General features: G+C 43.7%; 1 protein-coding gene across 1 annotated transcript in view; it reads left to right on the forward strand.

Moving 5' to 3' along the window:
* The window catches only part of LOC149444247 (receptor-type tyrosine-protein phosphatase beta-like), a 162,798-nt gene that overhangs the window by 87,787 nt on the left and 48,542 nt on the right, over nt 1–26,469 (forward strand). The window contains exons 22-32 of the mRNA XM_089654758.1: nt 182–454; nt 2,364–2,636; nt 4,651–4,905; nt 5,285–5,564; nt 7,281–7,296; nt 8,464–8,716; nt 11,793–12,080; nt 13,709–13,846; nt 17,306–17,525; nt 24,432–24,550; nt 24,774–24,858. Coding sequence (XP_089510884.1) covers nt 182–454; nt 2,364–2,636; nt 4,651–4,905; nt 5,285–5,564; nt 7,281–7,296; nt 8,464–8,716; nt 11,793–12,080; nt 13,709–13,846; nt 17,306–17,525; nt 24,432–24,550; nt 24,774–24,858 — 2,200 coding nt within the window. The remainder of the gene's footprint in view (nt 1–181; nt 455–2,363; nt 2,637–4,650; nt 4,906–5,284; nt 5,565–7,280; nt 7,297–8,463; nt 8,717–11,792; nt 12,081–13,708; nt 13,847–17,305; nt 17,526–24,431; nt 24,551–24,773; nt 24,859–26,469) is intronic.

The following is a 26,469-nucleotide window of genomic DNA, read 5'->3' on the forward strand; positions in this document are numbered from 1 at the left end:
TATATTTTTCTATACATGTAAATGCAAACCACAACAAGTGACAGGTTTTTTTTTTATTTGAACAATTTGATTGAAAGGTGGCCATTGCAAACATCCCTATCTTTGTATCCCTTTTAAATCAGATGAATCTTCTTCCATCTCATTGATTTCTTTTTTCTTACGTTGTTGTATTTTCAAACAGATCCCACCCCACCAGGCAGCATAACCTTTACTATGATAGGAACTAAGACTGTCACCTTATCTTGGGGAGATCCAGTAAATATGACCGGAGTGGTGAAGTCATATAATATAACTTACTGGAATACTTCTTCAATCATTGCTGGACCTGTGACAAGCAACACAACAAGTGTTACCCTTCAAAACCTAGTATCAGGGACCAATTACACCATCTCTGTGGTGACGGTCATACCCTGGGGGTATCAGAGCACGCCTGTGATTGGATCGGTCTGTACAAGTAAGTTTTTGATCCTCTTAAAAGTTATAGTTAAAAAATGTTACTGGTCATTTTTCCTGCGTGGGTTTGAAAATTAAGGAGAGCTTGTCAGTATTTTGAAAAAAAATTTCTGAGTGCCCAGATTTCCTGAATAGGGATGAGCATCGGGTTTGAGTTGACCATGAGTTTGACCCGAACCTGAGATGTTTGTGGTTCTAAATAAAGGTGAACTAAATGGCCAGATGTGGCCTGTTCACCTGCATGCCCGTACCTTTGGTTGTTGCAGCTAGAAGTCATTAATTTAGTGGCAGTACTACTAGGACTACTAAGTAACAGCATCCATCTGCTCTCCAGTGTGTGTCAAGCTGTACACAAGCCAGTGGGCATCCTGGTTAGCGTCATTCACCAATTATAGTTATGTCCAGTACTTGGGCACCGCCTGACAGTAGGGGGCCCCATGAGATGCCCCTGATACCTTTCATAGGCTTTTTTGGGTGTGGTTTGAGTGTTGGCTAGGACACAGGGGCCCCATGATTTCCAATTGCCCGGGGGCCCCATGAGTTGTCTGTCTGCCCCTGGTAATGTCCATATTTATTCATGACATCAGCCAGCATCCCTATCCAGTTTGTTGACATTCAACAACCGGTCAGAGAGCTGTAATGTACAGCAAGAGTCCAATGGGAGAGGATCGCTGGCTGATAAGGGTCTGGTTTGGATTTCAAGGGGGACCCCACACTGTTTGTTTTCTTCTTAATGGAGAGAAGACCAGGTTAAAACTTGCCTACACTTTAGCTTTAAAGGAAGGGATGAAGACAAGAAGAGCTCTCCATATCTACTTATCTTATACCCAATATTAAAGATAACATTTCTTGCTGAAGATGGTAACTCTTTTCTTTAGCAGTGTTTTCCTATTGACTAAACCTACAACAGTACAATCAGTATGTATATGCAGTAAAGCATACCTGTTATACTCACTGTGGAACCTAAGGGGTTAATCTTCTGCATTGTGTAAAAATGCTGTTTGATCCTGACTTCTCTGATCCTCCCCTTCTTCCAGTGTCTCCCTCTTATGTCCTAAGACATATCGTATGGAGTCCCTGCACATGCTCAGTTTGGTGTGTATTGCTAGAGAGGTTTTTTGTTTTTTTATCTTGAGAGAGTGCATGTGGTCAGCACAGGGCCAATCAGCACTGTCCAGGGAGAGGTCAGGAGTTCTGCATCCTCCTAGAGAAAACTCCTTCTACAAGCTTTAACCAGTTCTCTGCTGGACACTGATAGAAGTCACAAGACTGCTCTAACTGCTGATGAGAAAAGGTATTTAGCAGTTTTTATTTACTAAAATAATTGCATTTCCATGTTCTGTGTACTGTGAGACCGAATATAGTGAATGCAGGGTCCGGGGAGACCGGATATAGTGAATACAGGGTCCAGGGAGACCAGATATAGTGAATGCGGGGTCCGGGGAGACCAGATATAGTGAATACAGGGTCCAGGGAGACCAGATATAGTGAATGCGGGGTCCGGGGAGACCAGATATAGTGAATGCGGGGTCCTGGGAGACCAAATACAGTGAATGCAGGGTTCGGGGATACCAGATGTAGTGAATGCAGGGTCCGGGGAGACCAGATATAGTGAATGCAGGGTCCGGGGAGAGCGGATATAGTGAATGCAGGGTCCGGGGAGACCAGATATGGTGAATGCAGGGTCCGGGGAGACCAGATATAGTGAATGCAGGATCCAGGAGACCAGATATAGTGAATGCAGGGTCCGGGGAGACCAGATATAGTGAATGCGGGGTCCGGGGAGACCGGATATAGTGAATGCAGGGTCCTGGGTTTAGTAACACTTTAACATTGTAATGTCAACATCCCACTTTGAATGTAACAATTCTTACTGTGATTATTAATATTACTCTTTCCTTTATCCACAGAACCAATATCCGTGACATCACCGAAGATTGCTTCCAAAACTACTAATTCTACGTCCCTGACCTGGACACAACCAGACGAGTATCAGAGTACATACAAATACAGGGTTCAGACCAATGTAACCTCGTCATCTACACTGATAAATGATACAACAGTGAGCAGTCCATCAGCTACAATAGAAAATCTGACAGCGGGAGAGACATATACATTCACTGTATATACAATATCTGCCTGTAACATACAATCAGACCCCACATCTATAACTGACTGCACCCGTAAGTACTGCTGAACAGAAAAGTAACTTTTTGAACCATTGCAAACAAATGCTTACTTATCCAAGTTTCTGCAAAAAGTTATTATTTGCAACAGCCAATGTCATACTTCTTTTAATTATTGCATACTTTACTGGAGTTGTGGAAGTGAAAATCTAAGCTGTTGCTACTGATAATGACAACAGTCCTTGTTTTAGACATCATCCAGGGAATCAGCTAAGCTTCTTGCACCATTATAATGGCACAGGAAACTATCGGGAATGGTGTGCACTATATTAACCAAGCAGAGCTTCAGATCACTCCTCAGGTCGCTCCTTGTGCCAGGGGGAATGTGGCAGCTTTACATATAGAAAACTGCCACAGATCCCAGCCACGTCTGACCTGACATCCCTCTCTCTCTGCCTGTGCAGTGATTATACTACATGAGCAGAGTCTGCACAATTCTACTCCCTCTTCTGCTTTGAGCTGAATGGGGAGGTGGGGACATGCAGAGAGATCAGAGCATGCAGCCCCAGCTCCCCTGTTCTTTGTGCTGTGTCTGTCACAGCCAGGGCAGAACAGAAAACTGATCACTTCAAATTAAAGTGATTCTAAACGCTGCCAGTTTTTTACCTTCTTGCATTCTGTGTATGAAGGTAAAAAACCTTCTGTATGCAGATCCCCATGCAGCCCCCCCAACCCAATCGTGATTCAGCGATGTGCACTAGAGTGGCTATTCTCCCGGGTCTTTGCCTTCTCATAAGCTGAGAGACAGCAGCGGGAGCCATTGGCATTGGGAGTGGGAGGCAGGGACGAGACTTGTTCTGTGTGTCTGGAGACACAGAGCGGGGCTCAGGAGCAAGCACACACAAGTGCCCCTATAGCAAGCTGCTTGCTATAGGGACGCTAGGAAAAGAGGAAGAGCCAGGAGCGCTGGCGGATGACCCGATAAGAGGAGGATAGGGGCTGCTGTTTGCAAAACCATTACGCAGAGCAGGTAAGTATAAAATGTTTGTTATTTTAAAAAGATATCACTAAGTCACTAATAAGTCTAGTCAATTAGGAGCAGCATCTGCTGATTTTTTACTTTTAGAAGAGTGGTGCAAGCATTATGCTTGCACCGCTCTTTGTTAATTGTAATGTGATCTGCTGTGTCCGGGCGACGCATCGATCACCAGGCTCCGGGGTGTGCTCTCTGTGAGCCGTGCAGGAGCCATCGATGCGGTTTTTCACAGGTGAGCTTTTTTTTTTTCATTTTGAATATTCGGTTTAATGAAATAAACATTGAGGAAAAGTGATAGCTTCTTGCCAAGGTTTTTGCACATGTGTAGAAACTGAAAGGCATTATAAACCTTCCTACCTGCACCTTGTGTTTTTTGCACTTGTATAAGATGTGAAGTCCCATGGTGTCATTTGTTGTCCTGTACACACAGCCTATAGTGCAGTAAATCTTTGCACTCCTGTGTAGCATGGCACTACACAAGTGAATACATGACCTCTGTAATCTGAGAACTAACATTTCCTGTGAAGAGACTCCATATCCCACAATCTCTGTGTCTCTCTGGCTAGTGCTGGTGCAGGTGAGAGCTACAGACTTATTAAATCTGACACAGACACAAGCAGAGAGAGCAACCATGCAATCTTTCATCACATTTAGCACTCCCACATTTGTGATACACCAGGGAATGGTATGGCATGGATTGTGACCTGGAACAAGACATTGCCTGTCCTTTTAGCGAATAGGGACAAGCTAGATGAAAGAATACATAGACATAGGGGAATCGATCAACCATTACCCTACAAACTGCAGCCGAAACATGTGAGCCCATCATTAAGATAATGCAAACAAACAATTCAACGCATATAACCACACTAACACGTGGATACAACAACAAAACTTTTAAAAGTGTACAATGCATTTAAATGGTTTTATCTGTTTATGGAAAAGCTCAATAATTGCACCAACTTGCACCCCACCTCCCTGGTATACTCAATCTGTATACAGTTTTCTAACAAATAAACTGTTTTTTCCTGTTAGTTCCCGGACAAGCTATTGGTACCACAGCAAACAGTTACACGTCGGTGGATTCTCTGGTGGTGGATTGGACGGCACCAGCAGGAAAACTGTCTTATTATAACGTCACTATAACAGGAGCTGTCGATAACACAATACAGACTAACACGACACAAGTCAATTTTACTGGATTATTACCAGGAAGAGTCTATAATGTAACAATAATGACAGTCAGCAGTTCCTGCAGCCAGGCAGCTCCATCACTGTCACAGGCTACATGTAAGTATGATCAAGGTCATGGAATGTTCTGTCAAATTTAAAAAAAAGCAAAAGTGTGTAATTTCACTGAAAGGTACAAATAAAATTGTTTAAAAAAAACAAATGTGACAAATTGTATGAAATGAATACATGTAGTAACAGGGCGCAGCATGTTATTGATTTGATAATGGTATTTAGCATATGATTTTTGTATTTATATTTTTCTATACATAAATTTGCAAACCACAACAAGTGACAGGCTTTTTTTTTTTTCATTTGAACAATTTGATTGAAAGGTGGCCATTGCAAACAGCCCTATCTTTGTATCCCTTTTAAATCAGATGAATCTTCTTCCATCTCATTGATTTCTTTTTTCTTACGTTGTTGTATTTTCAAACAGATCCCACCCCACCAGGCAGCATAGCCTTTACTATGATAGGAACTAAGAATGTCGCCTTATCTTGGGGAGATCCAGTAAATATGTCTGTTGTGGAGAAGTCCTATAATATAACTTATTGGAATACTTCTCCTTCAATCATTGCTGGAACTGTGACAAGCAACACAACAAATGTCACCCTTCAAAACTTAATATCGGGGACCGATTACACCATCTCTGTGGTGACGATTGGAGCCTGGGGGTATCAGAGCACGCCTGTGATTGGATCGGTCTGTACAAGTAAGTTTTTGAACCTCTTAAAAGTTAAACTTTTAAAAAAATTAACCTGATCATTTTTTCCGCTTGAGTTTGAAAATTAAAGAGAGTCTGTCAGTATTTTGAGTGCCCAGATTTCCTGAATAGGGTGAGCATTGGGTTTGAGTTGACCATGAGTTTGACCCGAACCTGAGCTGTTTGTGGTTCTACAAAAGTGTGAACTAAATGGCCAGATGTGGCCTGTTCACCTGCATGCCCGTACCTTTGGTTGTTGAAGCTCGAAGTCATTAATTTAGTGGTAGTACTACTAGGACTATTAAGTAACAGCATCCAGCTGCTCTCCAGTGTGTGTCAAGCTGTACACAAGCCGGTGGGCATCCTAGTCAGCGTCATTCACCAAATATAGTCATGTCCATATTTATTCATTATTATTATACAGTATTTATAAAGCGCCAATAGTTCGCTTAGCGCTGTACATTACAAAGGGGGACAGAACATGTGACAGAACAACAACAATACAATGCAAAACATGAGGGGATCAAGGGCCCTGCTCTTTCGAGCTTACAATCTAGGAGGGAGGGGATGGTGGCACAGGAGGAGATAGCTGTGGGGGATGGGGTGGTAGGAAGAGTGGAGGAGGTTGGCAATTAGCAGTGGGTGGGGTAGGCTACCCTGAAGAGGTGGGTTTTCAGGGTGCGCCTAAGGGAAAGGAGAGTAGGTGATAATCTGATGGGTTGGGGCAAGGAGTTCCAGAGGATGGGTGACACCCTGGAGAAGTCCTGGAGGCGGGCATGGGAGGAGGAGACCAGGGAACTAGAGAGAAGGAGGTCTTGTGAGGAGCGGAGTGTGCGTGCTGGGCGGTACTTGGATATTAGGTCAGAGATGTAGTACGGGGCAGTATGGTGGACAGCTTTGTACGTCAGTGTTAGGATTTTTAATTTGATCCGTTGCGCAATCGGAAGCCAGTGGAGGGATTGGCAGAGGGGGGTGGTGGAGATGGAGCGGTTGGAAAGGTGAATGAGTCTGGCAGCCGTATTCAGGATGGACTGAAGCGGGGATAGCCAGCGGCGAGGCAGGCCAGTGAGGAGGGAGTGGCAGTAGTCGAGTCGTGATATGATGAGGGAGTGGATGAGCTGTTTAGTGGTTTCTGGGGTTAGGAACGTGCGGATTTTGGCGATGTTGCGGAGGTGGAGTCTGCACGAGTTTGTTAAAGATTGGACTTGGGGCTGGAAGGATAGGTTGGAGTCCAGAATGACACCAAGTACTCTGGCCTGCGGGGCGGGTTTGATGGTGGAGTTGTTGGACGTGATGGAGAAGTCAATGGGGGGTGGTGTCCGGGCTGGGGGGAAGACAAGAAACTTGGTTTTGGAGAGGTTCAGTTTAAGGAAGTGGAGCGACATCCAGTCTGATATGTCGCTCAGTAGGTGTGTGATTCGGGCAGAGACTAAGGGGGTGAGGTGGGGGGTTGAGAGATAGATTTGTGTGTCGTCGGCATAGAGGTGGTAGTTGAAGCCGTGAGAGTGTATGAGTTGGCCAAGGGAGGAGGTGTAGATGGAGAAGAGAAGGGGCCCGAGGACAGAGCCTTGAGGGACCCCAACAGAGAGGGGGAGTGAGGGGGAGGTGGTAGAATTATAGGTAACGCTGAAAGAGCGTTGTGACAGGTAGGATGAGAGCCAGGAGAGAGCAGAATCTCTGAGGCCAAGGGAGTGTAGTTTTTTGAGGAGGAGGGGGTGACATCAGCCAGAATCCCTATCCAGTTTGTTGACATTCAACAACCGGTCATAGAGCTGTAATGTACAGCAAGAGTCCAATGGGAGAGGATCATTGGCTGATAAGGGTCTGGTTTGGATTTCAAGGGGGACCCCACACTGTTTGTTTTCTTCTTAATGGAGAGAAGACCAGGTTAAAACTTCCCTAGACTTTAGCTTTAAAGGAAGGGATGAAGACAAGAAGAGCTCTCCATATCTACTTATCTTATACCCAATATTAAAGATAACATTTCTTGCTGAAGATGGTAACTCTTTTCTTTAGCAGTGTTTTCCTATTGACTAAACCTACAACAGTAAAAACAGTCTGTAGATGCAGTAAAGCATACCTGTTATACTCACTGTGGAACCTAAGGGGTTATTCTTCTGCATTGTGTAAAAACGCTGTTTGATCCTGACTTCTTTGATCCTCCCCTTCTTCCAGTGTCTCCCTCTTATGTCCTGATAAGACATATCGTATGGAGTCACTGCACATGCTCAGTTTGGTATGTATTGCTGGAGAGGTTTTTTTATCTTGGGAGAGTGCATGTGATCAGCACAGGGCCAATGAGAACTGTCCAGACAGAGGTCAGGGGTTCTGCATCCTCCTAGAGAAAACTCTTTCTACAAGCTTTAACCAGTGCTCTGCTGGACACTGATAGAAATCACAAGAGTGCTTTAACTACTGATGAGAAAAGGTATTTAGCAGTTTATATTTACTAAAATAATTGTATTTCCATGTTCTGTGTACTGTGGGAGAGTGCATATAGTGAATGCAGGGTTCGGGGAGACCGGATATAGTGAATGCAGGGTCTGGGGAGACCGGATATAGTGAATGCAGGGTCCGGGGAGACCAGATATAGTGAATGCAGGGTCTGGGGAGACCAGATATAGTGAATGCAGGGTTCGGGGAGACCGGATATAGTGAATGCAGGGTCCAGGGAGACCAGATATAGTGAATGCAGGGTCCGAGGAGACCGGATATAGTGAATGCAGGGTACGGGGAGACCAGATATAGTGAATGCATGGTCCGGGGAGACTAGATATAGTGAGTGCAGGGTCCGGGGAGACTAGATATAGTGAATGCAGGGTCCAGGGAGACCGGATATAGTGAATGCAGGGTCCGGGGAGACCGGATATAGTGAATGCAGGGTCCGGGGAACCCAGATATGGTGAATGCAGGGTCTGGGGAACCCAGATATGGTGAATGCAGGGTCCCTGACCTGGACACAACCAGACGAGTATCAGAGCTCATACACCTACAGGGTGCAGACCAATGTAACCTCATCATCTACACTGATAAATACTACAACAGTGAGCAGTCCATCAGCTACAATAGAAAATCTGACAGCGGGAGAGACGTATACATTCACTGTATATACAATATCTGCCTGTAACATACAATCAGACCCCACATCTATAACTGATTGCACCCGTAAGTACTGCTGAACAGAAAAGTAACTTTTTGAACCATTGCAAACAAATGCTTACTTATCCAAGTTTCTGCACAAAGTTATTATTTGCAACAGCCAATGTCATTCTTTCTTTCATTTTTGCATACTTTACTGGAGTTGTGGAAGTGAAAATCTAAGCTGTTGCTACTGATAATGACAACAGTCCTTGTTTTAGACATCATCCAGGGAATCAGCTAAGCTTCTTGCACCATTATAATAGCACAGGAAACTGTCAGGAATGGTGTGCACTATATTAACCAAGCAGAGCTTCAGATCACTCCTCAGGTCGCTCCTCGTACCAGGGGGAATGTGGCAGCTTTACATATAGAAATCTGCCACAGATCCCAACCAGGTCTGACCTGACATCCCTCTCTCTCTGCCAGTGCAGTGATTATACTACATGAGCAGAGTCTGCACAATTCTACTCCCCTTCTGCTTTGAGCTGAATGGGGAGGTGGGGACCGGCAGAGAGATCAGAGCATGCAGCCCCAGCTCCCCTGTTCTCTGTGCTGTGTCTGTCACAGCCAGGGCAGAACAGAAAACTGATCACTTCAAATTAAAGTGATTCTAAAGGCTGACAGTCTGTGCATGAAGGTAAAAAAACCTTCCGTATGCAGATCCCCATGTAGCCCCCCCCAATACTTACCCTAGCCCTATTGTGATCCAGCGATGTGCACTAGAGCAGCTGCTCTTCTGGTTCTCTGCCTCCTTATAGGCTGAGAGACAGCAGTGGCAGCCATTGGCATTGGGAGCGGGGGGCAGGGACGAGTCCTCTTCTGGGGTCTGGAAACACAGAGCGGGGCTCAGGAGCAAGCAAGAGTGCCACCATAGCAAGCAGCTTGCTATAATGGCACTAGAAGAGGAGCCAGGAGCACCGGTGGTGGACCCAAGAAGAGGAGGATTGGAGCTGCTCTGTGCAAAACCATTACACAGAGCAGGTAAGTATAACATGTTTGTTATTTAAAAAACAATTACCTTTAATGTCACTTTAACAAGTCAAGTCAATTAGGAGCAGTACCTGCACCAGTGTGAAGTTTCCACAGTCTGTGTTGATTTGGGGAGCCATGTCATCTGCTGGTGTTGGCCCACTGTGCTTCATTAAGTCCAGGGTCAACGCAGCCGTCTACCAGGAGATTTTGGAGCACTTCATGCTTCCTTCCGCAGACGAGCTTTATGGGGATGCTGACTTCATTTTCCAGCAGGACTTGGCACCGCCCACACTGCCAAAAGCACCAAAACCTGGTTCAATGACCGTGGGATTACTGTATTTGATTGACCTCGCCTGACCTGAACCCCATAGAGAATCTATGGGGCATTGCCAAGAGAAAGATGAGAGACATGAGACCGAACAATGCAGAAGAGCTGAAGGCCGCTATTGAAGCATCTTGGTCTTCCATAACACCTCAGCAGTGCCACAGGCTGATAGCTTCCATGCGACGCCGCATTGAGGCAGTAATTGCTGCAAAAGGGGCCCAAACCAAGTACTGAGTACATATCATGCGTCTACTTTTCAGAGGTCCAATATTGTTCTATGTACAATCCTTGTTTTATTGATTGCATGTAATATTCTCATTTTCTGAGATTGTGGATTTGGGGTTTTCATGAGCTGTAAGCCATAATCATCACAATTATGACAAATCACGGCTTGAACTATCTTGCTTTGCATGTCATGAGTCTCATATATTAGTTTCACCTTTTAAGTTGCTGCACTGAAATAAATGAACTTTTGCACCATATTCTAATTTTTCGAGTTTCACCTGTGTGTATATATATATATATATATATATATATATATATATATATATAAGTTTGTTGGTCGGAAAGTAATATTAGAGTATATCAAGCCAAGAGTTTTCTTTTTTACAGTTATGGATGGAATAGGGAAGGGTTTAAAATGCTTTCAGGTTTTATTATGCCATCTCTGACCTATTGGAGGGATTTCTGTTTACTGCTTGACCCATAAACACAACAGGAAGTGTGAAATAATCTCTATATCCAAAACTAAAAAAAAAAATGTCTTTAGATCAGGGCTATGGATAAGGGGGTGCCACCAGTCCTCCTGTACAAGGCACAGGCCAGCAGGGGGAACTCAGGGGTGAATTTGATGTGGGCAGGGTGGGTGATCAGCACAGCGAGGGAAAGGGGGGTAATTACTAGAATCGATCCCCTGTATGGCTCTTTCTGCAGCTGCTGAAAGTTGGCTTCTTCTCCTCTCCCCCCCATTGACTTTCAGCTGCTGCAGAGAGAGCAATACAGAGGATCGGTTCCAGTAACTGCCCCCCCCCCCGCCACCCCCATCGCCCTCCATGTGAACCATATGCTTCCCCCTGTGTGCCCCCGCAGTTCTGTCGGCGTTCTTCTTCTCCATTCCACCTGCAGCTGCAATCACATATTAGGATTGTTCAGGATGGAGAGTGGGGGAAAGGTCTGGTAAATGCCTCACATTTACCACCCTCTTCCTTTCCCGAATTAACACAATGAGTGATCGTTACCAATCACTCACTGTGTTCATTCATAACTGAAGCATATTAAACTGTTTTTTTTTGGGGGGGGGGGGGGCTGTCAGGCTGGCTGTATGGGTGGTTTCTATCAGCAGCCCTGCTTTAGATACACCTTAATAATAACTCATAACAAGTTAGCTGAAATTGTACTCTACTTCCTCTTTAACATGAACATTTGATAAGGTAAATTCTTTTCAAAGGAGTGAATGCTTCCGCCAATAATGACAACTAACATTTTTTAGAAATCAGTTGATTCATTGGTGATTTATGATGAACATTAAATGAGCTAAGGACCTTTAAAAAAAAAATAGACCCCATGGGGTTTATTTACTAAAGCTGGAGAGTCCAAAATCAGATTCCCTTCTGCATAGAAACCAATTAGCTTCTAACCTCAGCTTGTTCAATGAAGCTTTGGCAATGAAACCTGGAAGCTGATTGGTTTCTATGCAGAAGTGAGTCTGATTTTGGACTCTCCAGCTTTAGTAAATAAACCCCCATGTGACCATAGTTTGCCATTTATGTGATACACTTTATATTTTTATTGTTTTCTTCTTAGTTCCAGAGGTTGTGTCTGGATTGAATGTGAATGCGGTCACTTCATCCTCTATTTCATTGCAATGGAAATGTCCAATAGGAAAATTTAACAGCTTCTCATTTGAGGTAACTCCTGGGACATCTACTCAACCGATAATTGTCTCCAGTAACTGCAATGCTGATGGTGCACAATACACTATAGAAAATTTAAGTGCCTACACCCTTTACACCATCAACGTAAAAACGCTGTCATGTTACAGAGCCAGTGCCAGTGCAGCGGTACCGATACAGCAGAGGACTCTTCCGGCACGTGAGTACTTATATCCTTCTCTTTAGCTGAACTCCAATAACGGGAGAATGGAATGTATTTTTTTTTGTGCATTTGGTGAAGTTAAAATCAATTTTTAGCATCCGGTTCCCTTTTACATCTACCAACCATACAGGCAGCATATCCCTTTGCTTTGCTGCTCTGCTGAATTGTTCAGTCCCCTGGAGCAAAGAAAGTACCCAGTACCTTCCCCCCACATTTGATGGTAAGTTGCAACTTTACCATCAAGTCTGGTACTATGGCTCCTCTCCTCTGGGCAGAATCACAACCTTCTGTCATTTAGGGTTAGTAGACTTCACCCATCCTCCTGAATGACAGTATGAGTGGCCATGTAGATTTAGAGAGGGCAGGGCTTTTTTTCAGCAGAAACGTGGGGAACGCGGTTCTGGCATCTCCAGCACTACATGTATGTAATGGCAAGGGATGCTGGAAGATCTATTGTTGCTGGCTTCTAGGGGGTCTATTGTCACTGAAGGGGGTCTATTTTTGTGTGATAGTCTATTTTTGCAGTGGAGGTCTGTTGTTGCTGGTGGGGGATCTACTGTTGAGGGAGGGGTCACCCCAATGGGGTGAGGATGAAAACCAAAGGCTTCAGATCCTCTCTGTCCCCTCAACATCAGTACAGACATTAATAACCTGCACCCTTCTTAGTGAAGAAAACATGTTAATACAGAAAAATTGGTGCAATAAATGAAGGTGCTTTGTCTAGGAAAAGGCAAGCCTTGAGGCCTGATAGTAAATTCTTCCAAGTTTGCAGGAAGGCATGCCCTAGTGTTGTGCAGAAAAAGCCTTGGTGCTGAGACATCGTGCCAGTAACTCACAGTGAGGTCCCAAACCTATGATTCTACAGGACCCTTGAATGGCCACTCCCACTGGGTATGAGTACCGTGGGTTCTCTGCCTTCCCAGTGCCCAGCCAGATTTGGCAGATCCAGCTCATCAGGAGGCACTAGGTCATAAGTTCATCTGCAGGGGGCTAAGCTGCCACTTTTTGTGGTGACCACTAGTTATTCCTACACACATGAAGGACTTGGTGGATCAAACTAGGTGGGATCCTCCCCAACCAGTAACTCTGCCATAAGGCCAGGTAATGATGGGTTTCCTCCCATGTAAGGACTGGTACTACACTTGATCTTGGCCCAAAGTTTAACAAGCAATTGGTTGATATAATCAACACTTTCCACTGCATTCTTCCATTGTTGGAGCTTAGGGCTTGAGGGCTTTCTTAAAGCTTAGGCATTAAATATATTGCTAGTAAGTAGGGTTGTTTCCCCTTTGCAGGGCCTAGATCCTAGGTTGTATTTCCACCAAGGGCACCATCTGCACATTTATTATATGTTATTCCATTTTTATATTGCAAGCAATTTCAGGGCCAGGGACTGCTGTGATTGGTTCAATGTTGCTAATTAGTTAGCTTTGTATAAATGAGATAAATAAATAAGAGATGGAGAAAAAAATATATATCTATTGCCAAAGAAAAATTAGAACTTTCCTGATACCTACAACATTTTTGTATTTCCATACATGTGGAACATCTTAGCAAACTTGAACAGATATAACATGATGATGCTACATATAAATAAATATTTGTTTTTGTCTCCTTTCTTTCAGCTGCCCCCTCTCCAACTGCCAGCACTGTTGTGAATATAAATCCGTCTGCTTTTAATCAGATTTCTTATACTTTCCAATTGCTCGATGCCACGAATGGGCCTGTTGGCACGTATGCCGTGATTGTAACAACCGATAATGGTATGGTAGACTTTTTTTTTTTTGGAGTAGGGAGAACATGTTTTAAAAAAATTAAACTAGATCTAATAAAATGACATATACTCTTCACCCATGCCAGGCAAAACAACGTATTTACATCTTCAGGGTGATAAAAAAAGACACTTATTAATGCAGCTTTGTATTTATTAATTGATCATGCATACTGTAAGCTCAAAAATGTTCTTTCTCCAACAGAAGTTTTCAGGATCAAAAACACGACAGCCACATTTCTGCATGCGTGTTAATGTGAATTCTGGCCGTTAGAATGCATTGCCACAGGAACGCACATTAAAGAGCCTAGCGTTCGTGCGTGCTAACACAAGTTTTTTTCCTGCCTGTAAACTACCCTTTCATTGCCAGGTTCGTACACCGTACGGACCTGACAGCAGGGGGTTTTATACACAATTCAATGGCTTCAGCCATTGGTGGAATTGGTGCAGCCATTGGTGGAAGCAGTCAGGCGACTCTGCTGCCGCTGATTGCTTCCACAGCCCCCCGCGACGGTACCCTTTCCCCCCCCCTCCCCCGTGGGTCCACTTTCACCATGCTTGCCCATCTTCAGGCCCGGGGAGAGCCATGGTGGGTGGAGGGGACTTCTTTGTGTGACTTGGAAGACGACATCCATAATGTCATTTCCTGGTCACGTCTGTCACTTTCCCTGCTAGAATAGCCAGGGCAAACTGCATTGCAATACATCTAATGGATCACAGACAACACATGCAGGGTCTTTTAGACCTTGCATGTCTCAATAAAGAGAACAGCGGACAGATCCCCTGCTGAGCAAGCGAATCGTAAACAGAGTGCGCCCCATTGGAAAGGAGCTCTTTCACATGGGGTGGATTCCACTTGCTCAGCGGATGATCTGTCCGTTGATCGCCCGCTTATGCAGAACGAACACAGATACAGCCCACTCTGCTCTTTGGACAGTCGGATGGAAATGGACTGGCTTTCTGTTAACACCTGACTGCCCTTGGATTGGAGGTAGGTGGGTGTAAACCAACACAGGTCAGTTTAAATGAAGAATATATATCTGCAAATATATATATATGTGTCACGCTCCAAAGTATACATATAAACTTATATATAAGTGATCATATGAATATTCACGTGAGAAAAAAAAAAAAATAAAAAGTGCCTCAAACCAGTGCACCTTGTGATATTATTACAAAAATAATATTAATCCAAAACTCATAAATAGTCCTCTTTATGCTCTTATATCTTTTCAGTGACAAAATAAGGTGATTCGTGCCACACTCCCCGTGCTCTATAGATAGGTGTGCGCTCACCTCCTTAATTAGCCAAAAAAGGCTAAAAACACTTTTTGTCCTTATCAGGACAGGGTAGGTATCTTCACATTAAATACGTGTTTCCATCCATGCTGTGGATTGCCTTATTTCTGCCACCAGAGGTCTCCCTTATTCCTCCTTCCACATAAAAGCCTCAATGGATAGGTAGAAATGATATGGATGGTGTATCTTCCTCTCAATGAACCATGTAAAAGAGAGCGGCTGGGCGCACAATATGGAGTCGGTGTGAGGAACGCCGTGCTTCTCCTCCGCTGCCTCTGACTCTATGAGCGGCTGATCTGTGACTCCAACCTCCAAGTCAGTTTACATTCATCACTCCATAGAAGAAAATGGAGGGTCTGATCTAGTCCACCTGAAAAACGGACAGGCGGACCCATTTGGACTGCTCGTGTGAAAGGGGCCTTATACTTTGTTAATTTGTGCAAACAGTTACATTTTAAGGGTCTACCAACGTATTCTTGGTCTAAGCAACACTGTTAGTACCTAGAAGATGGATGTAGATCCCCAAAAGCTTGTCCTGAAAAAAAACTGTTAGTTAAAATAAGTGCATGCATATGGCTACAATCACCGTGTGCACAGTCACTATGTGTACACGTGCTTATCATGAATATTATCTCTATTCAAATATGTCATTTAAATGTATAGCTGCTGATATTGTTTGAATTTTAGTATTTCTTATTCAAGAATGACTTCTGGTGGTGTCTAAAATATATATCAGTGCTTCCGTACAAACATATGCCTAAATAAAAAATATGCTAAATGGCAAAAAATTTGTGGAAACCTAGCCTTCACACCTAACTGAGCTTGTTGGACATCTCATTTCAAAATCAAGGGCACCGATTTACAGTAACCCTATGTTTGTGGCTATAATAGCTTTCTGGAAATTGTGTCTGTGGGTGTCACAAGTCTAGTTGAGTTGAGGAGAGAGCTTTCCTTATGCCTCTTGTACTGTTTCCCCTGGGGATGGTGACAGGGTATAACAGGGCTCAGAGTGGCATGGGTGCCTGCAGAAGATGAGGGTCAGGAGATCTACTGACAAATGCGAAGCTGAAGCTGTTAGTGTAGCAAGCAAACCGACAGCAGGCAGATGCAGGATCTCAGAGTCGTGGTCAGATGAGCAGGAGTTGGAGTACAGTCAGGAACAAGGAGCAGAGTCAGAGCCAGGCCAAGGTCAGTATCAAGCGAGAAAACGGGGTACTGGAACAACATGTAGGCAGGTGCACTCTAAGTTCTCCACTGCAGGTGGTGCTCATTTGCAATGGCAATGCCACTGGAGAAGAAAGTCAAGAGAAACTGGGTTTCTCTATGATTCCCTTGGTCCCCTGCGCAGCGTTTCGGTTGGCTATGCTGCATTCAGGTGACCCTGGTGGTCATCTTGGGTCACACATATTCTTCAGTCCCTGCCCCTGGGTTTTTGCACGCATTGTCCGAGTGGCTAGTGTGGGTAAAGGATACCCATCTGTTAATCTGTTACAGACAGCATTAGGGGCAGGGAGAGTTTCCTGAAGAGGAAGGAAAGCTTAGAGCCTGCGTCTTCAACTGAGTAAGCTCCCTTTTCGGTTAGACCAGTCGTGTCGCACACCATTCCCCTTGACAGGCACTGTCTCCAGCTCAGGCCTATTCTCCACTGACTTTCTGCTCCGACTGTGAATTCCCCCTTTAGGGTTGTTGTGATGTTTTACAAGTTCTACATCGTTTGCTACACTCTGGGACTCTGTGTTCTCTGCCGCTGCACCCACCTAACAAGTGGACAGGAAGCAAGGTTGGGTCACAAGCCAGAGTCAATAGCAGAGGTTCAGGAACGAGCAGGGTCATCAAGCTGGGTTGGGATATGGATGCTTTAAGTAGACCACTGGGAGCCAAAGTCCATCAAACGTGCATGCTCATTTCTTTGAGCATAGGCTTGAGCATGAATCTTTGCCCATACAGCCAAAAGAGCATTTGTGAGTTCAAGTATTGATGTTGCATGAGAAGACCTGGTTCTCCATAAGGGTTCAATTCTCCCCAAAGGTGTTCAGTGGGTGGGAGCAGTTTTACAGTTGGACTTCCTCTTGATGGTGGAGATTCCTTCTTTTCTATTATGTAGAGATCCTTCTAACAGTTTGTTTGACTGTGCTTATTTATCTTCTTACAGCTGTGGGTGCAACTCCAAAAGATGATATTTTAACGAAGACCTACGATGATTTCATAAGCAAAGGTTCCTCAGCTTATGTAACCTTGATCACAAACGTAAGCACGAATGCAAGGCAGGCGAGGCAACTGAAGGCTACTGGAACACATAGCGTGCTAATTGGAGATGGTACTTCACAGAAACCTTATAATAACGGCCCTCTGAAAGCATTAACATCGTACTGGTAATGATATATAATGTTTCATTTTTTATTCTAGAGATTTTGTGTTTTAATACAAAAGTGTATATGTCCATCCAACTGGCTGCTTATCAGTAACAATCACTTTCTTTTGTAGCAACAACGCAAGCAGAAACAGGCACCATAAGGCTCCGTATACACGAGCCTACCCTGACCGCGGGAAAACACAAATTGCGGCAAAAATGTGGTAACCACGGTACCCCGATCTTGCTGTGGTTTTGCCGGGTTTTGCATTTTCCCACGTTTGGCAGTCAAAACTTTCCTATCCTGAATGTGATTCTTCTGCGTTCAGGAGAGGGACGTTTAACCTCACCTAAATGCGGAAGCTCCTAAATGCTGCTAAAAGCCTATGTGTATATGAACACATAGGCTGTTATGGAGTTGAGTATAGGACCTTTGGCAAAAAAATGCCAAAAGCTCCTAAACGCAAGTTTAGGAGATGCTTGTGTACATGGAGCCTTAAGGCTCATGTACACTGCAGCTGATAAACTCACGTTTAAGATCTGTCCAGCGGTTTTTTTCAGCAGCCCCTGAACTCACCCTTATGTTTTCCTATGTGTCTATGTACACATCATCCATAAATAATAAATGCAGCGCTAATTGCCATATAGGATTATATGAATGAATCTGGGTGAAAAAATCACATATGTATATAAAATGACAATAAAAAACGTAAGATACTGGTTTACTACACCGCATGGCCTGTTAAGGACGTCCGGCGGCCATTTTGGAATACTTTGTAAGTGCTATTCTTATATATGTGCATTACCATTATTAAAGGCTGCTACACTATCAGAGGCTTTGTCTGGGGATCCTTTTTGTATTGGAGCCCCAACTTCTTGAAGGTTTGCCTGACTCCTGCCTATCTGACATCTGATGTTTGGGATGACCCCCCCTGGTGGCTGTTACTGGCAATTCTGGAGGCCTTCTATGGATCCCTGATGTATGACACCTGGTGGCTGCAGTATAGATGACCACTACCTATTCCATCATTCCATATCCAGAGAACCAGGAGTAGGTCTTATATACTCCATGCGCAAGCACTTCTTCTATCTGGTTAGTGCAATCTATACTCACTTCCACCATCACAGGAGTCACGGATATTCTGCTTCATTAGTTTATTGACTTTTTTACAGCAGTCACGCTTTATCTTGCACCTTATAGCTCATGGACTATATTTATTGTATCTTTCGTTCTTTATTGTCATTTTATATACATATGTGATTTTTTAACAAAAATGTGAAAAATATACAAATCACAAATAATAGCGCAAACCAAATCACACAACTAAATATAACCACCACCAAATAAGTGCATATTAATAGTGCAAACAAAAAAATCAATAAATAGGGAATCTCAATATAGTCCATTCAGAAAAGTCCATATAAACATGATCCTCAGTAAATGAAGTAATGAGATCCTCCTTCATAAGCAATGTGGTATTCAGTGCTCAAAAACACCCCATCAAAATGCACACTCACCATGTGCTAGTAATTAACCAGCATGTCCGTATATATCCAGCATTCACCAAACTGACTTCAAAGGACGATCCTCATGTGTTGGTAATTACTCAGCATACTACTGTGTATCCAGCATATCACCAAACAAACTCCAGAGAAGATCCTCTCATATCCAGATTAGCACATGTGGGTGAAGAAAATACTCGCCATAGTGCAGTATCATCCAACAAATTTATTGCCAAACAAACCCCCCTTAAAATCACACTCACAATGAGCAAATAAAAACAAGGCGTTTTGTTATATCAGAGCTCCAGTCTCTGCATCCTGTGTCTCACCAGCCAGCCCGCATTCAAGATGGTAATAACGCGATCACGTGAACCGGACACGTGCATCAGCATGAGTAGTGATGTCACAGGAAGGCCACACCCTGACACGTTTCGTCCAATGACTTCTCTTTGAGTTTTTTAATAATAGCAGCATCCAGTGAGTGTATTTCCTCTCTTTATTACATTGGCGCAATGATGTTGGTATAATAGAAGTGTTGTATTTATTGGAACATTTCTTTGGTAACTAACTTTTTAGGAATATGTGATTTTTTTCACCCAGATTCATTCATTTAATCCTATATGGCAATTAGCGCTGAAATTATTATTTATGGTTCATTATTTGAAGGTTTTAGAGGTTACCTTTATGCCAGCAGCTAGCCTTTTATTCTTACTTTTATTCTTATTCATTTTCACCCAGCACATGATCTTGCTTGACTTTCTATGTACACATCATCGTTTACAGGCATTTGAGTTTACAGAAAACTTGCGTTCAGCAGTCGATTTGATCAGCGTTTCAAACGCAAAATGCTTGTAAACACGTGTAAATCACATTTATAAGCGTTTGAATTTTTTTTTTAACTCTTCCAGTTCCCAATGCTGTCCAGAGCCTTTTTTCATTGTGAAAAATGCATGCAAAGCATTTTCAAGGTACTCAAATGGACAAAACACTGAACACAGGATGTTCCTACCAAGCTTGTCACACATTGTAATGACCAATTCACACCTCAGACCTTTCCCACCCTTGGAAACAAAAGATATGTTAATGACCATTTACACCTCAAATTCCTCATGAAGACCCCCTTCCAGGTGACCTTAATTACTCCCTCCACCAGACACCTTTCCCACCCCTGGAAACAAAAGAAATGTTAATGAGCAACTCACGCCTAATTATCTCAACACATACTGCTGTCTCTGCTTCTACTCTCTGTATTTCTGTGAAATAGTTAATAATTTACCACTTTTCAGTGCATTCTGGGCATTTGGGAGGTTCTCCTGTGCTTAGCTTTAAAAAATGCTTCTAAACGCAAACGCGCATAAACGTGTTATGCGAACAGATGTTTTTTAACCTACGTTTTCCAGCAGTCAGTTTCCATCGTTCAGAAGTGTCCCGTGTCCATGGGGCCTTACACATCTTTTACAATAAAATAATGTATCTCTGGACACCATTATAGCAGAAATAAGGAATCTAGGCATATTTGCAAATGTGTCCACTTGACTCAACTCAGGTTGTCTTGGGTCTTCTGATTTTAAAGCCCAACTCTAGCCAGTTGAAGGCATGCTATGTGTGCAAAGTGTAAAGCCACAGAACAGTTGTTGGCCTGTTACTTTGATCTTTTTTTGTGATTGAAATCTTGTTGAAATTGCCTAAAAATTACCTTCTGTATCAGTGGTCTAATTTCAGCCAAAGTGAACATAATGTCCCATAATGCCATGAGAGTGATACTTATCAGTCTTGTAAGAAATCCATAATAGGTCCTGTCGTGACTTGCATAGCCTGACCGGTTTGACCAGACATAGCTGCATCAGACGCATAAAATTTATGGATTTCTTACGAGACGGATAAGTATCACTCTCATGGCATTATGGGACATTATGTTCGCTTTGGCTGGATATAGTTACAAGTATTAGAAAGCCACGTTTGCTATTTTTTTAATATGCCCCTGTGTCATAGTTGGGCTAAATAGTGTATGTGTGTATATATATATATATATATATATATATATATATATATATATATTCCGTATGCTGAGGAATCAAGCGCAACAGTCAACCCTCAAGAGTTGGTTGTGGCCAGCTCAGTGGATTGCTGTAGGAAAGTCCTGGATTCTTTCTTGGATACACAGAATATAACTGGATATAACATTTATAGGTAAAGTTGATCCAGGGAATATCCGATTGCCTCTCGGGTGATCAGGAAGGAATCTTTTCCCTGCAGGAGCAAATTGGATCGTGCTTTGCTGGGTTTTTTGCCTTCCTCTGGATCAACTGTGGGTGTAGGATTATAACTTTTTTTTTTTGTTATGGTTGAACTGGATGGACTTTTGCCTTTTTTCAGCCAGACTAACTATGTAATATGGATACCTTTTGAATGACACGAATTGCTAGTGTGACGGAGGCCAACAATCATATGGAGTAAATCATGGGCAACATATGCCCCTATGAGTCTGTTATTACCATCATTGTCACCTCATCTGGACCACTTTGTGTTGTATTTGGATCTGCTTGCTTGATTACAGCCACCTTACTCAGTTTTGTCTATGTATGGAATCTAGGATGCAAATACAATTGAACAACCCCTAAACAGGACAGATTTAATCAGACCTGTTATTCAATTGGCGTGTAGCATGCTGGAAAATATATATTCTATGTGGCCACTTTTCTAACTTTTACCTATTTTTATCGCAATCCCTGTTTTCCTGAGAGCTCTCAGTAGGAAGTTATGCTTAACTTTTTTGAATTTAAAATACAATATATGAATCCTATAGGTCCCTCAACATGATTGTTTCAGGGTTTTTTAGTGGGGTTTGTTTTGTTTTGAGTGTATTTCTTTGTTATTTTAATTAATAAATTAATTATTTTGTATGTTAATGATATCTCTCAATATTTTTCTTACTTTTATACAATGGTTGAAAAAGTGATTTGGGTAGAGGTTTTGAGCTAAATCCATTTTTCCTTTTTTGTTTTTGGAAATGATTGCTTATGTGGTATGCTCCCTCCCCTACTTAATGAGATATATCACAAATACATTGTGACCTAGAAGGATAAAGTATATATTGTACGTTTTTGCGCTGTATGAGTGGTCTCCAAACTGTGGCCCAGGGCCAGATTCAACCCTTTGCTTGCCTTTATCCGGCAGCCTGTATTTTTCTAGTGGTTACCTATGGGTTTCCCTTTGTATCCCAAACAATTCTTCTGGCAGTTATGGCTGCAATCTTTCTTGGTCTGCCTGTACTTGGCTTGGTATCAAGAGGTCCCCGAACTTTCCACTTCTTAGTGAAAGTGAAGACTGGCATATTCAATGCTTTGAACATCTTTTTATGTCCTTTTCCATCTTTATAAAGTTCCGTTACCTTGTCACGCAAGACTTTTGACAGTTCTTTTCTGTTCCCCATGGCTCAGTATCTAGCCTAGTCAGTGCTTCCATGTAAGAGCTAACAAACTCATTGACTATTTATACACTGACACTAATTGCAATTTAAAAAGCCACAGATGTGGGACATTAACCTCTAATTGGCATTTTAATCCGTGTGTGTCACCTTGTGTGTCTGTACCAAGGCCGAACATTCCAGGGGAGGGAAGCCATTTGGGTGATTTTTGTCATCATTATGACTTAAAAAGGAGCCAAACAACTATTTGATAAAAAAATGGCTTCATATGATCATCATCCTTCAATAAAAGAGTATTTTTTGGCATGATCAATCATATTTTCAATATCAAAATTTCACAATTCTTATATAGCGCCGTCAATTTACACAGCGTTTTTTACATATATTATTATTATTATTACATCGAGTTTATATAGCGCCAAAGGGTTTGCTCAGCACTGTACAATAGAGGGGGGGGAGACAATACATGAAACAGCACAGCAACAACAAACAGCACACGAGGGGTTAGAGGGCCCTACTCTTTCGAGCTTACAATCTAGGAGGGAGGGGGTAGTGGTACAGGAGGAAGTGGCTGTGGGGGATGGAGTGGTAGAAGGAATGAAGGAGGACGGCTGTTAGGTAAGGGTGGGGTAGGCTTCCCTGAAGAAGTGGGTTTTCAGGGAGCACCTGAAGGTGAGGAGGGAAGGCGACAATCTGATGGATTGGGGTAATGAGTTCCAGAGGATGGGGGAGGACCTGGAGAAGTCTTGCAGTCGTGCGTGGGAGGAGGAGACCAGGGAGCAAGATAGAAGGAGGTCCTGTGAGGAGCGAAGGGTACGGGTAGGGTGGTACCTGGGAATCAGGTTGGTGAGGTAGTCAGGGGCAGTGTTGTGAACGGCTTTGTAGGTCAGAGTTAGCAGTTTGAATTTGATGCGGTGGGCAGTAGGGAGCCAGTGGAGGGATAGGCAGAGGGGGGTGGCAGAGGTGGAGCGGGTGGTGAGGTGGATGAGTCTAGCCGCTGAGTTCAGGATGGTCTGAAGCGGGGAGAGCCTGCGCTGGGGTAGGCCGGTGAGGAGGGAGTTGCAGTAGTCAAGGCGTGAGATAATCAGGGAGTGTACGAGTAGCTTAGTGGTGTCTGGGGTAAGGAAGGAGCGTATCTTGGTGATGTTGCGAAGGTGGAGCCTGCATGTGCTTGTAAGTGATTTGACATGAGGTTGGAAGGAAAGGTTTGAGTCCAAAGTGACGCCAAGGACTTGCTGGGCAGGATTGATGGTCGTGTTGTTGGTAGTGATGGATAGGATGGGGGGCGTTGGGAGGGGGAAAGACAAGGAGCTCAGTATTGGAGAGGTTAAGCTTGAGGAAATGGAGCGACATCCAGTCTGAGATGCGGGCGGAGACTGTGGGGGTGAGGTGAGGGGTGGAGAGGTAAATTTTAGTGTCATCAGCATAGAGGTGACAGTTGAAGCCATGGGAGTGTATGAGTTTACCAAGGGAGGAGGTGTAGATGGAGATGAGAAGGGGTCCGAGGACAGAGCCTTGGGAGACCCCAACAGAGAGGGGGAGGGGAGGTGGCACCTCACATATATATTGTACATTCACATCAGTCCCTGACCCTCAAGGGGTGTACAATCTAAGGTCCCTAACTCACATTCATATACTAGGGCCAATTTAGACAGGATCCAATTAACCTACCATAATGTCTTTGGAGTGTGGGAGGAAACTGGAGTACCCAGAGGAAACCCACGCAGGCACAGGGAGAACATGCAAACTCCAGGCAGAAGGTGCCATGGCTGGGATTCGAACCAACAACCCCAGTACTGCCAGGCGGAAGTGCTAACCATTTAGCCACTGTGCTGTCCAGGGTATACAAACTTTTGAGCACCACTGTATACATGTGTCCTGGGTTTCTAACAGTCAATGGCCCATGGTCAGAAATGAGGTAAATAATGCTGAATTGTACAATTACATGTGTTTTTTTTTTGTTTTTCAATTAATGTTGTTGTGCACATCTCTTCCCAGCGTTACAGTTGCAGGTTTTACGCAGATCAACTATAAACCTGATGGGACAATTAACACAGACAGTAGCCTTGTGACAATGGTTCCTTATTCACAGCAAGTTTCAACACCTCAGGACCCAGGTATGTGCGTGATAAATATTTATAAAACCCTCTATGTGGTAATGCCATGTCTCCTGCATAGATATCTGTTTATCAAAGGGGCGCCTGGCCTGACTGCATCACTTCCCACATCATGGCAGCATCCAAGCATTCCAACAGCTGATTCAAGGATAATCGTTGTCACTTTAAGTTTTACATTGTTCTTGTGGCCCAGTATAGATCACATCATGTCTGTCCTTCTCAGGGGTTATTATTGGTGCTGTCGTTGGAACCATCCTGGGCGTTCTTGTTATTGCTGCAATAGGATTCTTCATCTGGTACAAAAGAAGGTAAAATGATTTGTTCATTTTGATAGAAGTATTAATGAAATAGAACCTCTAGCATTAAAGGGACTTCACTGCAGCAAGGGCATACATAGCTCCAGTGCTTCACAGAAGGTCAGCAAGAGGGCTGACAATGTAATTTCTGGAGTCTGTTATGTAACTTCCTCTGTCTCTGTTTCCTGTATCACCAATTGCATTCAAACTCCTAAACATTTTAGTACTAGGAATTTTTTTAAACATCAGGACTTCTTGGTGTAAGAATCAGGGCTTGTTCCAGGATCATCACTGAGTGTGTTCCAGGATCATCATTGTGTGTGTTCCAGGATCATCACTGAGTTTGTTCCAGGATCATCGTTAGGTGTGTTCCTGGATCATCGTTAGGCGTGTTCCAGGATCATCAATGAGCGTGTTCCAGGATCATCACTGGGTGTGTTCCAGGATCATTACTGGGCATGTTCCAGGATCATCACTGAATGTGTTCCAGGATCATCACTAAATGTGTTCCAGGATCATCACTGGGCATGTTCCAGGATCATCACTGGGTGTGTTCCAGGATCATCACTGGGCGTGATCCAGGATCATCACTGGGCGTGTTCCAGGATCATCACTGGCAAGATCCAGGATCATCACTGAGCGTGTTCCAGGATAATCACTGAGCGTGTTCCAGGATCATCACTGAGCGTGTTCCAGGATCATCACTGAGCGTGTTCCAGTATCATCACTGAGTGTGTTCCAGGATCAACATTGGGTGTGTTCCAGGATCAACATTGGGTGTGTTCCAGGATCATCACTGAGTGTGTTCCAGGATGATCGTTAGGTGTGTTCCAGGATCATCGTTAGGTGTGTTCCAGGATCATCACTGGGTGTGTTCCAGGATCATCACTGGGTGTGTTCCAGCATCATCACTGGGTGTGTTCCAGGATCATCACTGGGTGTGTTCCAGCATCATCACTGGGTGTGTTCCTGGATCATCACTGAGTGTGTTCCTGGATCATCACTGGGTGTGTTCCAGGATCATCACTGGGTGTGTTCTGGGATCATCACTGGGTGTGTCCCAGGATTATCACTGAGTGTGTTCCAGGATTATCACTGAGTGTGTTCCAAGATCATCACTAGGTGTGTTCCAGGATTATCATTGAGTGTGTTCCAGGATCATCATTGAGTGTGTTTCAGGATCATCACGGGGTTTGTTCCAGGATCATCATGGGGTGTTTTCCAGGATCATCACTGGGTGTTTTCCAGGATTATCACTGGGTGTGTTCCAGGATTATCACTGGGTGTGTTCCAGGATCATCACTGGGTGTGTTCCAGGATCATCACTGGGTGTGTTCTGGGATCATCACTGGGTGTGTTCTGGGATCATCACTGGGTGTGTTCTGGGATCATCACTGGGTGTGTTCTGGGATCATCACTGGGTGTGTTCTGGGATCATCACTGGGTGTGTTCTGGGATCATCACTGGGTGTGTTCCAGGATCAGCAGAAAGTGTGTTCCAGCAATCCCAGAAGGTGTGCTCCAGGATTAGCAGATTAAAGACTAAAGTGGGGAGGGATAGACTAGTGTATTACATCAATATTTGGACAAGACAAACAAATTCAATACTTGGGCTCCTTGCACA

The sequence above is a fragment of the Staurois parvus genome, unplaced genomic scaffold (assembly GCF_062004578.1).
Source record: "Staurois parvus isolate SC_StPar_1 unplaced genomic scaffold, SC_StPar_1.0 ptg000796l, whole genome shotgun sequence".
NCBI classification, from domain to species: domain Eukaryota; kingdom Metazoa; phylum Chordata; class Amphibia; order Anura; family Ranidae; genus Staurois; species Staurois parvus.